Source organism: Haliotis cracherodii, unplaced genomic scaffold (genome assembly GCF_022045235.1).
Source record: "Haliotis cracherodii isolate W230 unplaced genomic scaffold, xgHalCrac1.p SCAF_4, whole genome shotgun sequence".
Lineage (NCBI taxonomy): Eukaryota > Metazoa > Mollusca > Gastropoda > Lepetellida > Haliotidae > Haliotis > Haliotis cracherodii.
The window spans coordinates 21,082,561-21,099,891 of record NW_027266297.1 but is presented as its reverse complement, the minus strand read 5'-3'; the positions used below and the strand labels follow the sequence as shown (position 1 = coordinate 21,099,891).

The following is a 17,331-nucleotide window of genomic DNA, read 5'->3' as shown; positions in this document are numbered from 1 at the left end:
TTATTTCATGTTTTAAGTATATTATTCTAGGTTTGGTTTAGTTTCAAATGTTTTTATTTCGTTTTTTACGTAAACAGTTTTAGAAAAAAATAACTTGAACTGCCATAGATTGAAACAAAGCACTATCTATATCCTTCCTGGAGGATTAACATTTGCATGGTTGTCGTTAAAACGCAAATAAAATAACGTCTTAAGTGAATGTCCGGTCATCAGGTCGACTTGGCATTCACCAAACAACCGAAATCTGTTTTCAGACCAATATTTCATGGTTAAATTAATATTTTGATACTTATGATATTATCAACGCTTAGCATCCTCTACGACTAATCCGAATAACCTAAGATTTACACACCAACCGACGAGAGAATTTGGTTAATGCAGCTTTGAACATTATTTCCGTTGCATCATTTTATGACATTGATTGATGTGGGAGGGAAGCCGAAAAATGTAGTTCTTTGACCTTTACCATTTTGGTGAAACCCCAGCACGGGTATGGAGCTGACAAACGTTGAAACATATTGGGAGAATATGGGGTTCTGATTCAGGATCTGAGGCTTTTGGTACAGATAAGGTACACAACTCAGCACGGTGAGTTGCAGCGCCTCAGATGAAGCCATGGTAGCGAATATTTCCAGGGAATTCATTGTTGTACAATGGTGAGTGAGTGGGTTGGGTGGGTTTAACGCCGCTTTAAACAGTATTCCAGTTATATCCGGCGTGTCAGCTTAATGTGAGAGGAAAGCCCGAAGTGATGCAGGTCTCAGACGGTTACCACTTCTGTGAAACCCACGAGCACGGGTATGGTGCTGACAAACCTAGATTCATAATCGGGGCGAACCGGAATTCGAACCCACAATCCTAGGTTTCTGGCGTGCCCAAGGGACGCAACTCTGCACAGCGAATCGCGGCGCTTTAGACGACCGGGCCACCGGTGACTCCTCTATGGAGCGGCAATTGAGTAATATATAGAATAACCTACTCATAACTGGGAATTACGTATTATCCGCAGCTCGTGATATAATGTACAACATCGGTAATTCCTTGTAGCTTGTAACTGGGTATTTTCTAATTCATTTACATCTCTTTATGAACAAGACAACAAAGACAAGGAGTCAGTTTTAGAGTATTTTAATTGGTTGTAAGTGCATATTGGGCACAGCCTTTGCATGGTAAGGTTCCAACAGCCAAGTGTGGTTGTGGTGCACATGGGGGTTGTCTTGTGTGAGGTTCATGGCGGGGTACATTCCAGTTAAGTTGTAATGAATTAAACACGGAATTTGCAGCCCACATGATCATATGTTTTTTATTCACTTTATTGAAAATATTATATTCACGTGAATATGTTTTAGATCACCTAGGAGAATAGGTCTTCAGCAACCCATGCTTGCCATAAGAGGCGACAATGCTTGTTGTAAGAGGCGACTAATGGGATCAGGTGGTCAGGCTCGCTGAGTTGGTTGAAGCATACATCGATCCCAATTGCGTGGATCGATGCTCATGCTATCAATCACTGGACTATCTGGTCCTGACTTGATTATTTACTGACCGCCGCCATATAGCTGGAATATTGGTGGGTAGCTCAAAATATTTTTTTTAGTTTCAATTTCAAACATAATAATATGTTTACCTCAAAATGTGTGTTAGGTAGGGGAAAGGTGGAGGTCAAGAGGAGTGGGGGAAAGAAACACGGATAAATGTCTAGGCTGAATTGGCAACAGTTAATGAGTCAGTGTTCTCTAAATTGCCCTTATTTCAAGTAGGCAGAATAGAAAACACATTGCTTTTCATATAAATTTTTCACATTTAATTTTGTTTTGGGGCGGATAGGTAACCTGTTTGAATCAGTCTGACCTAACTCTGTTAGCTACCATGAGAAAGATTATGGTGCTGAGGAACCAATGATAAGAAGGATAATCAATATCCATTTCTGATAGCTAGCATTATCATATAACATGCAAAGGATTAATGTAATTTAAGCAATATGAGTGAGTGAGTTGGATTTAATGCCGCTTTGGACAGTATTCCAGTTATATCATGACATGTCAGCTTGATGTTGGAGGAAAGCCTGAAGTGATGCAGGTCTAAAATGTTTACTGTTGTCTACAGTTTCTGTTGAATAATGATTAAATAAGCAGTCTGTGAAGTTATTATCATCAAGATATATATTTAGAAGATTGTTGTAAGTGATTGAATAATGATAATTGGACTGTAGACTATTGTGTGTAAAATACCATGGCGACTATTGAATTGGATGATTCAAGCATACAAACACACATATATTTTGTATTATTCAGTTCATTCTCAAACTGTATGGGGATACATGGTATAAGATATTTTTTTTTACATGAAAAAGAAGAATGAAAATCGAAAAAACTTCTTTTGGCCTACACAAGCTAACAATAATATTTTCAACTACGGTTTATTCATCACTTTAGGTACTTGTTAGTTCTTTGTCTTCGGGCTTGGATGTTTGCATGAATCAGATTCTCTTATACACTGATACAACTACAATGGCAGTCTTGCAACAACTAGATGTGTAAACAGTCTTGAAATATCTAGATGTATATAGCAGACATACTGTGTTTCACAAAGCTTTTGTGTTTTTCATCTGTGTAACAAAAAACATCCCTGATTATCCAGCATCAAATCTCCATTCTGTAAAGACAAATACCTGTACCCATTAGCCACCAAACATTTTTTTTCAGTCCAGTTTGAATGACATGACACAAAACATAGTCATCCAATCAAATTACACAATAATAGTTACAGGAACTTGGTTACTAGGGATGTAACGAATCACCCATACTTGACTTGTGTTACTATGTACCTCTTAAATACAACACATGGTAGCATAAGGACTTCTCTTCCCTGTCTAATACTCAAAAAAATAATATTTTCCAGCTAGAAGTTCATTCTGATTCCGAGTAAAATTTTTTATTCAAAATAAATCGAGGGTTCGATTGAACAGCCATGTTTAATGTAGATCTATGCCAAAATCTTGTTAGAAAGAAACGTTTTGATTGGTTGTTAAGTCCAAGCTCTCAAAGAGACAGGAAATTGTGTGCTAGGTTAGCAGGTGATGGATATCATGACGCAATTTTTGCAACGAAGCTTTGGCGCTAATATGTCCAGGGGTATATCATCAAGGAATGGAGATATAATATTATGCTGAATAGAGGATGAAGAAGAAAGGAGAGAGGACACTACTCTGGCCACCACCTGCACGGCCATCTTGGTAGTACAGCCAGCATGACTGGGCTCCATCTCGTACTAGGACAAACAGTGATTGCTGTAGGACCAAGACTGGACACATTATTTGTATACTAATAGTGAGTGAGTTGGGTTTAACCCCACTTTTAACTGTATTCCAGTTATATCGCGGCGTGTCAGCTTAATTTTGGAGGAAAGCCCTAAGTGATGCAGGTCTCAGACGTTTACCACTTCTGTGAAACCCACGAGCACGGGTATGGTGCTGACAAACCTAGAAACATAATCGGGGCGAACCAGGATTCGAACCCACAATCCTAGGTTTCTGGCGTGCCCAAGGGACGCAACTCTGCACAGCGAATCGCGGCGCCTTAGACAACTGGGCCACCCGTGCCCCCTGTATACTAATACTACAGGTCATAGTGGTGTAAGTCTCATGAAAAGACAACACAAAGAGAAATTCTCAAACCCCACTGATTTCAATATTGGAGAGACCACAACAAATTGACAAATTGTTGGTCAGATCTCTTGCATTTGTGTGCATTTGGTAGTGTGTTTCTGTTTCAAATAATGTGCTTTGGAAACAATAATCAAAATTAATTATTTCTCATTATTGATGTATACATCTTATACTTAGTCAATGTTGTCAAAACTTTAACATATATGTAAGATTAGTTAAAAGACTTAGTTGTTTTTTAATATTAGAGTGAGTGAGTGAGTAAGGTTTAACGCTGTTTTAAACAGTATTTCAGTTATATCATGGGGTGTAAGTTTAATGTGGGAGGAAAGCCCAAAGTGATACAGGTCTGAGAGGTTTTGGTAAAAACCACAAGCACAGGTATGGCGCTGTCGAACATAATCAGGGTGAACCAGGATTCAAATCCATGATCATAGGTTTCTGGCGTTCCCAAGGGACACAACACTGCACAGCGAATTGATTTGATGGTGATTTGATCAACATGAACAAATAATCAATTTGTTGTGGCCTAATCAGCATGATCAGTCTTGGATATTTGACCTGTCAGTGTCTGAAACTCAGCAGAGTTACCCAAGAGCCTTAAGGGCCAGCTCATTTAAAAAACTGTAGGCCCACCAGAAAAACTGTAGGCCCAAACATTTTAGCTAAAGAATGGGAGACATACCCTTGCAATATAAATTACAAAACACAACCAGTCAACTAGAAACTTTTACTGCTATCACGCTGAGTTCACAGAGACTCAGTGATGAGACACGAAGCCTACATTTATCAGGAAAGTATCAGAATGTAAAACATCTTTGCGACTACATATCATACACCATTTGAAAGGTCTAATCCTACTGTTTCTAAATATGAAAGTTAGGCTTATCACATTACTTAAATAATGCTTAACAAATCATTACTAAAATAAACCACAGGCCATAAGTGCCTGCTGAAATTTAAAACAATCAGCCCGAGAGCAAATCTGTCGGCCTCGGACCTTCGGGCTGATGTCTCTTACCAATACACAATCAATGATCAAGTGGAATGTGTTTGAGATACATTTTGATTTAATACCAAACTGGGCTCTCTTGTCCCGAAAATATACTTCTATCATGTCACGGTACAGTAAGATAAAAACAAAGAATCTTATTCACATACCAAAATATGAGTAATTAAATGTTTGAATTTTTACAAATCCCATTCAAACAAATTTCTTAAAAGGGTTTTACTTTGATCAATATGATCAACATCCTCTCATTCTCTCAGAAAGCTCACAATAAAGAGTATGAAATACATCAAAATCACATAACAAACCATTATTATCATGGTTATACAATCGGATCATTTTTATTTGATTAAAAAATTCTGACATTTGACACTGTCGTGAAATAAAGTGTGGAGAGTTGGCTTACAGATTCATTTACCACAAATTTCACTGAAAAAAACTGAATTTATTTTACAATAATATCAGTCGTTGATACATGCTAGTAAATGTATTTACGTTTGCCATGTTTACATCACTGTACCATATAAACAAAGGGAAGTAACTACAGTGGACACTTGTCAAGTGGGAACTCCGAGGACATCTCATCAATAAGTTTTTTTCACCGAAAGTAATAGATAGTAAAGATAGCAAATACCAACCAGTGTCAGTGAGGTATTGTCTCATGAATGTATCAAATCAGATGCTCACCAAATAGTATCCTTTCTAGTCACATGATAAATTTGTAGGTGTGAGTGAGTGAGTTTGATTTTATGCCGCTTTTAGCAATATTCCAGCAATATCATGGTGGGAAACACCAGAAATGGGCTTCTATTTACTGAGATTCTACTGTATTCTAATATTATTTTGCACTTCCTTAACTAAAAAAGTCTTCAAGAAATGATGGAAAGGAAAAGTGGTTCTTTTCTTAGGCCAGATTTTCTTTTTTTTAGTTGGGCGTTTACATATTTTTAAGCAAAAGATTTGGACCCACTTGCACAAAGCGATCTTAATGCTAAGATGACCGTAACTCCCATACTTGAACATAGGCTTACAATTGTCTTAGCGGTAAGATCACTTCATGCCTTGGTCAGTACAGTATTCTTGTTATCATCTTAAAGTTTGATTGGACACGTACCATAGGTGATAAAAAAAAATTTAACAAAAAGATGGAAAATCCTAGCCTGGTTTGGGTCCTTATAAATATTATAAATAAAAAAATCTGACAGCCGCATTTCAGAGTCATTTTATTGTCTAAGCAGTCTTTACTATTGGCCAAAACAACCCTTGTTATTCTGGTTTTATATATTTTCTGAATTTCAATTTTTAAGGTTAGCAGTTAAAAAAGCACGTACGGCTTTATTTAGTTTTTTCAGTTGCAGTAGCAGGAAGGCTTGAGAAGAAATAATCTGTAAACCAACTCTTTATAATCAACCTGTGTGGATGGGATTGTTTGACAGTGAGAAGATGAATCAATGTGTTCCAAGAGATGCATGCTGTAGCCTTGAGACTTGGGCAGTAGAGGACAACAGTCACTGTGGCTTGACATTACTAGCGTGACATCGAATGCTGGCATTTCCCCCTCAAGGCACAAAGCAGGGTATATCACACATAGATATCTGATGTCAGATACTGACTCCTTTATCACTGAAGTCAATTAATATGAGCAGGTAACACATACAACTCAAACACACTTGATCTCCTAATCACATGCAGGCCTGGTCCATAGAGATCACAGTTGAATGAATGTCCACCAGGTGATTTCTCACCTATAAGGATGTCAAATCTCACTAGCACTCGATCAAATCGCCTCCCCATCTGGCCAACTGGTTCCATGCTTTGATCCATGTGTAACCCTGGGCGTGATTGGTCGAAACCTCATCCCAAGGTAGGAGTACACAAGGTGACTGGATCTTGGTTGGCATGTGGTAGAACTGTTGGCCTTCCCTGACCCATGAGCATGTTGGCGGATCACCTTGACGTTGTTGAATTGATCCGTCCAGAACGTCATGGGTGTCCTTAATCTTCATGTCTCCCAGTCACATGAAGTCATCTGAGTCGTTGCCATCATCCTGAAACAAGGAGACACTAGTGACAGACACAGCCTTCAAACATATCCTGAAACAAGGAGACAATAGTGACAGACAGCCTTGAAACACCAGCAATGACAGAAGACATACACATCATTGTATGCATATGCCATTTGGTAGCAGCATGGTAAATAGTGCACACTGGACGACAATCTTAAATAAACTGAGAGCTAGTTTTGTTATTCTGGCACTCCAAAGACCCTACCACATTAGACTTCATGTTTTCAGGCTTCATGAGCGTGTTGTAGGAACGCAACTCCGCCTGTTCCTTCCGCCGTTTCTCATCCTCCTTATCTCGCTGCTTGATCTCCTGTTCCTTCCGTCTCTTGTCTTCCCGCTCCGCCTTATCCTGGTTTTCTCGCTCCAGTCTCAAATCAGGGAATCGCTCCTCCTTTGTCTTGTTCAACCTGTTCACTATTTCATTGATCCTCTTCTCTATTCTAACTTTCCTCACCTGAAATGTTGATTGTAACTCCATCACAATAAGCAGGACTTAATGCCACAAGCACAGTCAGAAACTTTGAAGTAAATTAGCCTAAGCCTACACAATAACATCCACAAAGTCGTTCTGTTCCAAAGTCAATTTTGCACGATTAACTCTACAGGTAACCCAGCTCTACATTGAAAAAACAGTATGTTTATCTCCTAATTGTTCAGCTCCACCTTTCAAGGAAAGGGAATGGATGCCAGGATGCCAGTAGTTTTGAAGGCTATCAGCTGTCAGCACAGAGCACACTCACCTCCTTCTGTCTGTGGAAGCCCACCTGACCTACATCCATCCCTGCTGTCTTCTTCAGGTTGTCCCACATAGTGTACACAACATCAATGTTGTTCATCTTGTTGCCTGCGGAAGAATACAATTTACATGATATTTCTGCTTGAGACATGCTCACTGCAATTATCCAGAAAAATGCATAACTAATTTGGTACAATGCATGATTAATCTGGTACAATGCATGATTAAATCTGGTAAAATGCATGATTAATCTGGTACATGCATGATTAATGTGTAAAATGCATGATTACTCTGCAAATTGCATGATTAAATCTGGTAAAATGCTTGATTAATCTGTAAAATGCATGATTAATCTGTAAAATGCATGATTAATCTGGTAAATGCATGATTAATCTGGTAAAATGCATGATTAATCTGTAAAATGCATGATTAATCTGGTAAAATGCATGATTAATCTATAAAATGCAAGATATTAATAAACATGATTACCCTGAATAAGGCATAATTATCTTGTGTGCTGCTTGGTCATCGTGACAACCCTATATATTGCATTATTATTCTGCTCAATGCATGACTGCCCTGTATAAAAATGGGATAATGCATGCCTACTGTGACTACTCTTTATGGATAACAACTACATTAATTCAATAATATCTAACATATTTTATATTTAATACTTATCCTGCGTTACATATTGCATTCCCTCCCATTTCCAGGGACAACATGACTGGAAATGTCATCCCTAGAGAGAAGACCTGTTCCTGAACGTAGTTGAAACTGCTCACCAAATAAATCCTGCCCTCATCGAACCAGCCGAGATACACTTCACTCTTCTGTTGAGGAAGCAGGAAGGTCCACGGAACATACAGGCTTTTCAGTCTGGGTGGGCCAGTTTGTCATGTAAATGCAGGATAAGTAATAAAAATAAAATATATTAGCTATACATACATTTGTGCTTAACCCTGCATCACATATTGTATTTTATCCGAAGGTAGCAGAAGGGCATACCCTCAGCATAGACTTGTTATCCGAGCCTCGTGTGTGGTTGTAGTAGTAACATCAGTGGAAATTCTTTGCACACCAACAGCTACTGCAACCTGCACACAGGTGGAGACTGGATCAGGACCCACAAGTGGTTGGTACACTCATCAAGGATCATACCTTCGGTAAGTCACTTGAGTCGTAATACAGACAAATAACATCAGTACAGCAAAGGTAAGGAGATTTTGAAATGGATTTCATTCTGGTAGCTTTAGAGGTTGTAGTTCTGAGGTCTGGGAACCGACTGCTGTCTGGCCAGAAAGGCTCCATCAAAATCAGACAAGGTTACATGTCATTTTTTTTTTCTGAAGAACGGACGGCAGGAAAACTGGAGGAGGAAAAACATTCGCACGTAGCGAGAACCGGAGAGACGTAAACCGGAAGATGACGGTTGAGGCTCATTGCAAACAGGTCGATGTTCGGCCGTCCTAGCCTCTGACAGAGGAAGTATGAGGCATCCTGGTGCAGCCTCCACTTGACAGCTTGCCTAGCCTCCACATTCATCGGAGAGGACGTTCCTGTACCCAGGAATGTGCCTGACCTTCATGGGGATGGTGTCGACAAGGTCGAACAGGAGAAAGGTCAGGGCCAGCAGCGTGTCCGTGTGAGTGGAACCCTGCTTCTGGATGTACCACACAGCTGTCCAGCTGTCAGTTGCAATCAGCACTCTTGCATGAATAAGTAGATGCCTCCATTGTTGTACTGCCAGAAAAATAGCCTCTAATTCCAGGTTGTGAATGTGCCTCATTTTTTGTTCGTCTGACCACAGCCTGGAGACTGGTCGTGAAGATGCGTCCTCCGTCCTTGAACAGACGCATCAACAAATAAATGATGGGTCGCTACGAATCCCTGCAAAGAGACTCTGCTCGAGACATTCGATGGAATCGTCTACCACTGGAGAAACTGTTGAAGAGACGCCAGGAGAACAAACGTATGGCTGTAGTTGGAGACAAGCACCTGGGGTGATGACATGGTTCAAATGCCACATATCAGGAGTATCAGGCGTTGAGCTCCTTTCCGACTAACTGGAAAACGGCTTCTCTGCTCATGCTGGGAATCAAAAGCTGGTTCTTGCGATTGGCGACAAGAAGGACACCTCTGGGGGTAAGGGTCCTGAGTCCTGCAGAGATTGTGATACACTGGGAACTGTAGCAGTTGAAGGAGGGGAAGTCAGCAGCGGAGAAGAATCTACCATCGTTGAAGTTGTTGCAGCAATCTCTTACAACAAACTCATAGATAATCGAAAAATTGAAAAGATACTCAAGGGTCGACAGATGTCACACAGTGGCTTACAACTTGGGCAGAACAGGCGTGGGTCCTTAGCACTTGACAGTGAGGCATGTTCACCACAAAGATGGCAATCAAAACATGCACACAGAAAGTCAGAATAACATTAAAAATGTTAATCTATACAAAGAAGAAGACGACTGAAACTGAGCCAAATTGTCGAAGACCAACTGCCTAAAACTAACACATAGGCCACAAACAGACAACAAAAGGTATATTGAAACACCTAAGAGGTTCCAAAGATGTGTGTCAAATTAAGCACAACACAAGCAAAACCCAACTGCATTTAGAACAAAACAAGTCCAAAAATGGTGGGAACAAAACAAGAGCTACAAACTCACAGAGTACTAGACGACACAGCCATGTGAAAAGAAACAAACCCAGAGTGAATACCCAAGTGAATAAACAAATCAATCTGTATTTGACAGAAAACAAACATTTCATATCCACAACAATGACAAAGATAACCTTCACAGATGTTCTGCTTTCGTCAGTGAAAACAAGAGTGACCTGCATGTTGGCTGGTTCCGTGAGGGCAGGAAGTGTTTTAACTATGCTCAGGAACAGGTTTTATCTCAAGGGAACCGTTTCCAGTCATGTTTTCTTAGGAAACAGAAGGGAATGCAGTATGTAATGCTAGATTTAGCAAATATGTACTATTATAGTAAACTTCGGTATAGATCTTTATATTGTTGTCAAGCAAGACAAGAGAATAATGATCTATACCAAAATGTCACAATAAAAGTACATAAAAGAAGTGCTATCCATATATTGTGTCTACTTTGTCATCCGTCAACTTCTAATAAATGCCTATCAAACAAATGTGTTTACCCTGTACGTTTGTTTATTGTTTAACGCTACACTCAGTAATATTTCAGCTTCGCAATTGGGATACAATGACATGAATCAACCAAGTCCCATTTGTCACCTCTTATGACAAGCATAGTCGCCTTTTACGGCAAGCATGGGTTGCCGAAGACCTTTCTAACCCTGATCTTCACGGGTCAATTAACTTGTATGAGAAACATTATGATAACACACCTTGAATGCTGTTGGCCTTCACCAGCTGGGCACACTCATCCACCACAACCTGAGGAACATCATCCAAAGTTTCTCCCTGGAAAAAACATTTCAAAAACACTTCATTGTTTGTTTGTTGTTTAACACCCAACTCAGCAATATTACAGCTATATGATGGCGGTCTGTAAATGATCGAGTGTGGACCAGACAATCCAGTGATTGACATCATGAGCATCGATCCACGCAATTGGGATACAATGACATGCATCAAGTCAGCGAGTCTGACCACCCGATCCCGTTAGTTGCCTCTTATGACAAGCATAGTCGCCTTTTACGGCAAGCATGAGTTGCTGAAGACCTATTCTGCCATGGATCTTCACGGTTCAAAAACACTTCAACAGGTATCCTATAGTTTGCTATTGATCATGCTGATGAAACGAAAGAGAACTACCAAGCTTTCACAAGCAACATGTTGAATGAAATGTGGTATGTGAACAGATTATCTGATTATATCTATATAATATTTTTGCACATATTGTCTTTACTCTTTTGGCACAATTACGGAATTTGCATATGTAGCAATGAAGGTCAAGGTCACTTACTGCATGGAGTCGGAGGTAGACGTGAGCTGAGGACACCTTGTCTACATGGAACCTGCAATGTTGCACAGCTTTCATGACTACAGAGGGGAAAACTCACATTTCCTGGGTTTCAGTTTTTTATTTGACATTCATCGAGAAAATGACAAACAAAAGTATTTATTACAATTTGAACAGTACTGTCACAACCACTGATTCAGACAGCCATTGAACATATTATTCCAAAGGCTAATTACTTATGTCCCCATCACTTAATTGCCATTATTTATATGACGCTGATCACGGTCACAATTGCATTGTATATTGACTGTCAGCCAACCTGTGCTACTATGTGACTTCTCATTAATTACTGTTAGTTATATTATGACATACATAGCCTTAATGGATTATCCCCTAGGCTGTGTCGGTAACCAAGCCCATACATTCCATGCCTAGGACATCATTGTCTCTTCGTGTGTCCACTGTTGTCCATTACTATGTATGTTGTTTGTTTGTTGTTTAACGCCGCACTCATCAATATTCCAGCTATATGACAGCGGCCTGTAAATAATCGAGTCTGGACCAGACAATGCAGTGATTGAAATCATGAGCATTGATCTACGCAGTTGGGATATGACCATCAACCATGTCAACCAAGTCAACAAGTCTGACCACCCGATCCTGTTTGTTGCCTCTTACGACAAGCATAGTTGCCTCACCATGTATGTGTTAAATTATGATGTACTGACAGCCATGAGCAGGATGTACCACTCGTACAGCTGGAAAGTCCACTCATCATTGTTTGTGTTGTCAGAGCAGGTATTACGCTCATTGTGCACTTGCTGTGAAGTGTATATATATGTGGCGTATTCAATGTTCCGGGGACAGTGATGGCAATGTTATCCTTGATACCCCAGGAGCTAATTCCCGAGTTGACATGCGCGTTGACAGTGATATGATACCCAGTCTTTTAACATAATCATGATAACAGGAAATAGTTTGTCTACTAAAAGTTTATTCACCGCCAAATGAGTGAGTAAATATTGCTTAACATGCATAATGCACCAACATTAGAGCCATTAATAGCAGTGTGTAAAATTCTCCAAATTTTCAGTCAGACAACCAGACAGGCAATTTTGCAGAGTTACCAGACCAGTTAAAACGTTGTCAGTCCAGAATTTTCTAGACTTACAAAACAAAAGTAACAAAAAGGTAAATATAAGAATGGTGTGAGGACAGTCTGGATATCAATATGACCGAATAATGTGATTAATGTTGACAGTTAATTTATCTCTTACACCGAATAAACCTAGAATGCTTAGGTAACTAAGGGAATACAATAATAGCCCGACCATCGGGCATGCAACTTTTCACAACTGACCGTCTGTCGGCAGAATAGACCATCTCAGACTGTCAGACAGGAGGGGTTTTCAAACACTGTTAATAGTATCAGTGCAAAGACTGCAAAGATACATCCCAAACAAAAGCCTCCACAAACATTGTCAACAAGGTGTGGCGAAGAGTCTACCAAATTTGTTTGTTTGTTGTTAAACACCACACTCAGCAACATTCCAGCTATATGACTGCGGTCTGTAAGTAATCAAGTCTGGACCAGACAAGCCAGTAATTGACATCATGAGCATCGATCCACGCAATTGGGATAAGATTCTACCAAGAACCAGTCTGTGTGAGAAGAATGGATTCACTGTAGCACCTTACACACTTATTAAGCTGTCTGTGGTGACAATGTTGAAAAAAGCTTGCTTCCATCTCCAACATGTACCCATAACACTGAAGCACCAGCATTAGATTGAGCAACAGCATGCGAGATTAACATAATATCTGGTTTTTACAAATACTTTGTTTCAATAACTACTCAGGGATTTTTCAGCATTTCAAACTAAGTGCCTTTGGCAGGCAAATTGGAAGAAAAAATGTGATATTCAAAATTTCATTTTCGTCATGTTTATAAATATTTTTAAAATTTCTAAGGAATTTTTAATTCAAACTGGGAATTTATTTTCTGCAGACTTGAGGCTGAATATTGGCCTGTGAGCAGGTCTAGATAAATCCCAGCTGGTGTTTCATAAATGAAAACAATGATTGCCTAGCCAGATTGACCAACCACAAAGACAAACACATCCTGACACTACCAGCATGACTAGTAAGCAGTGGTAAGAGTGATGGAAGAGACTGAAAAATATCTTACCATACATCCTCCTTCCATCCCCACTGGATCAAATCCTCATCTGAAGTGGGAAATATTGTAACCAATGGTTACTATTGTAACAATCTGCGATTTAAGACCCAGTCAGAAGCCCAAGTTTATCATTTCATATCCTTTCTGTCAATCCAAGCTTATCATGCTTATGTAGGCTCTACTTTATGCCTGAAGGTCAGGGTTCCCTGTCATAACCTCAATGCTAAATAAAAAGTTACAGATTTGTGGGATCCCTCAACTCAAGTGCCATAACAGAATATCTCAAGGACCCCTATAATTTCAAACACTGTCAAACTGCTACCAACAGCTAGACATTCATAACCCAGCCTGTTGCTAGCTGGGTGTGTGTTCTTTCCCCCATCAAGCCAATTGCTCCCACCCCCACTTCATATTTCTGACTTACATAACAGTTTGAGGAAACCCAATGTATGTGAAATTAGATTCTTTTTGTTTATAATTTTTTTACCAACTAATGTAAATTATTGGTCCCAAATCTGTGAACCCCCCAAAAAGAAAAGAAAAGTCTGACTTGAGGTGTATAAAAGATGTTGTACATGTGACTTACTTTCATGCTTGTCCAGTCCCATGTACATTGTATAGGCTGGCGACACCGCTGAAACAAGGCATCAGAGTGAGAGTGAGTGAGTGAGTGAGTGAGTGAGTGAGTATGGTTTTACGCCGCTTTTAGCAATATTCCAGCAATATCACGGCTGGGGACACCAGAAATGGGCTTCACACATTGTACCCATTTCGGGAATCGAACCCGGGTCTTCGGCGTGACGAGTGAACGCATTAACCACTAGACAACAAGGCATCAGAGACGTATAGGGATATATTTATGTTCAGAAAACGGGAATCTGATTTCTTGTTTCTGTGTCTGCTCCTAAATGCAAAAGAGAGACTGCCGAGAGGTCTGGTGCCCATTTCTGCCATCGGGAATTGTCTCTCTGTGATTTGATAAATATTAACTGCGAAACTAGAAGACACTACTACCAATAATGTTTCTGGGACTCGTATGAAACTTCCTGCATCTGCCGAAGCCTAGTCCCCCAAAACAAACATCAAACATGGTCTAAGTCTTAGCACAAGACTAGTTTTAAGAAAGAATGTGATGGATTCTTCTGGCTAGTTGCCAAAGCTTTGTCATGTGTGACTGTTAAACAGGGAGGTCTAAGTAAGTGACTTGGGTTTAAAGCTGCTTTGAACAGTCTTCTAGTTATATCACCACATGTCAGCTTTATGTGGGTAGAAAGCCCAAAGTGATGCAGGTCTCAGACATTTAACACTTTGGTGAAACCAACAAGTATGAGTATGGTGCTGACAAACATAGACACATACTCTGGGCGAACCATGATTCGAACCCATGATCATAGGTTTCTAGCGTCCCCAAGGGACACAACTCTGACAGCGAATTGCGGTGTCTTAGATGACTGGGGAAATGTGCCCCTGGGAAATACTAACTGATGTGATTTTTCTAATATGAACTGAAACTTAATGATTGAGTGTTTGGCTTCGATGGGTGGTTTGGACGATAAATATGCATGAATTTCAATATAATTTTTCTTTTTTTTTTATATTTATAAGATAGCTATGTGATAAATCAAACAGAGCAATGAAGAATGAAGCATAGTTATTTCATGATAAAACATTGTTCTATCATGACGTCATTTCTGAAGATTCAAATATGTGCTTGCAACTTGATGACATCATATATTGGATGACATTATTTTTTAGATGGAAGTGTCTTGTGAGTTGTTCCCATAGATGTAGCTGGGCAACACAGATAAAGGCAGTGGCTGAACAATAACATCCAAAGTGGGAGAGATTTGACAATCGGTATTAGGAGAAAAGGTACAGATGATCAACATCAGCATTGTGAGAATATCCGGGAAAAATGACTTGTCCGAAATTTCCGAGGTCAGATTACATTCAGGGAGTCGTCATCATTAAATCATTTTAAAGCTTGTAAACTCTATCAACATCCTCAAAGAGCATGTAAATAATGTTGTTATGTCATACAAGAAATAAATGACTTGTGGTCATTGTTTATCATGTGTATCGTACAATAAAACACTGAAGTGAGAATAAACCATGAGAGGGGCATCCCCGAGTGGTTTATTCTCACTGCAGTGTTTAATTGTATGATAAACAACTCCCACTCATCTTTTTTTCTTAAGTAAAATGCTGTGGAATGTGACAATCTATGAGACATCGATAGATCAAAATAATCATGATAATAAATATAAAAGAAATAAAGAAGAAATGAATATCAAGGAGTAGTGCACTTTACCAGGCACACTTTTTCAGATCAAATTAGCACTGTGGGGGCTTGAGCACTCTTTGCCGGCTTACCGGCTTACCGGCTTGGCTGTAAGTGTATTAATTAGCCGAGGCTCAAACACTGGACCAAGAATCATGTAATCAGTGCTCGTTTTACAGTTTTACACGCATGCGTAGTTGAGTAAACAACGAATTGTGCATGCATGTTACTGAAATCACACCCTCTCCAATCATCTTTTTGAGAAAGCCATACCTCCCGTTATCCATAAAATGAGTAACCAATCGAGCGATGAAATGTGATAAAACAGACTTTACTCTATAAAACTAAGATAAAAAAGGAGTGTCAGATCGGAAAGGCATGTCAGCTCCCTAAGATCGTATAGGGGCGTTGGATCGAAAAGGCGTGTCAGTTCGCTAAGATCGAAATGGGGTGTTTGATCGACAAGGCAAGTCAGCTCCCTAAGATCGAAAAGGGGTGCTGGATCACCAAGGCATGTCAGCTCCATTGCTGTTGGATTGACAAGGCATGTTAGGTAACGGTGTAGCGAGACAGCAGTTATGCTAAAGAGCGTTAACTGAGCTGTTGCATGGTAAAATGCATTGTTGCCGAATATCACCAATAAATTAAGCATATATACTACAATATCATCGTTTTCGCCAGAAGAAATTGGTCATGTCTATTTTCAAGTAATTTATCGATATCAATAGAAACTGCTTAAATATTAAAACAATGCAATATTATCATATAAGAAATACAAGTGGAGTCATTTTTATACTTATTTTAAGCTTTATCGGCCTATTTGGCAAATAATTACGATCACGTGCGGTCATATTTGAAGCATGAAACAAACATGGCGGTTAGGTGTCCTGTAAAATGCATGAGAGCCGATACAATCAAATTCATTATCAATTCTTTCAACACTAATCGAAATCAAAACTAGCATGAAGCATTCTTCACATGCCATCTGTCTTTCACGATGTTTGGACAAAAATGTCCGTGAGCGAAAACTGGGGGACTAAATGATCAGTCCCTATTTTGAGGACCAGTGATTATCTGTTCCCTCTTGATTAAATCATGTGACATTCACAAACAGTCCGATAGATGATCACATCAAACATATACATACTATTGCTAACGAAATAGAAGACCATGGTCGTTAGATGAAATAAACTTTAAAGTGTGATTCACGTTGTCAACAACCAGACGGAAGTTGTCGTTTTTGTCCCTTTAAATAGGAAAGTAACAAGGGAGTTAACCCTGTAGTCGCTTTTGAGAAATCCAGACTCAGCTCGAAGCACAGGTCTTGGTCAGTGCCGTAGCCAGATGTCAAAAAAAAGAGTTAACTACGGTCTTGATGGTTAATATAAATCCCACCCTGTCATAGAAAAATATATATTTTACTCATATCCAACAAGTTAAAGTAATTCT

At 39.5% G+C, this 17,331-nt stretch overlaps 1 protein-coding gene across 1 annotated transcript; it reads right to left on the bottom strand.

Moving 5' to 3' along the window:
• Positions 1–4,380: 4,380 nt before the first annotated feature.
• Positions 4,381–17,119, bottom strand: LOC139479037 (coiled-coil domain-containing protein 25-like). Its single transcript, XM_071261778.1, has 8 exons — positions 17,030–17,119; positions 14,188–14,235; positions 13,611–13,650; positions 11,426–11,477; positions 10,845–10,920; positions 7,480–7,583; positions 6,945–7,193; positions 4,381–6,721 (listed from the first exon to the last, which is right to left on the bottom strand). Exons 1-8 carry the CDS (start codon positions 17,052–17,054, stop codon positions 6,689–6,691), a joined length of 627 nt encoding a protein of 208 aa, XP_071117879.1. The 5' UTR covers positions 17,055–17,119; the 3' UTR covers positions 4,381–6,688.
• Between the last annotated feature and the right edge of the window lie 212 nt (positions 17,120–17,331).

Bases quoted from the DNA above. Each gene is read 5' to 3' on its own strand.
- LOC139479037 (XM_071261778.1), bottom strand. From the start codon at position 17,054: ATGGTCTTCTATTTCGTTAGCAATA. The intron at 13,651-14,187 runs GTAAGTCACATG...TTCCCACTTCAG, and splicing joins GGGACTGGACAAGCATGAAA to ATGAGGATTTGATCCAGTGG. The intron at 7,584-10,844 runs GTGTGTTATCAT...ATTCTTCCGCAG, and splicing joins GAAGGCCAACAGCATTCAAG to GCAACAAGATGAACAACATT.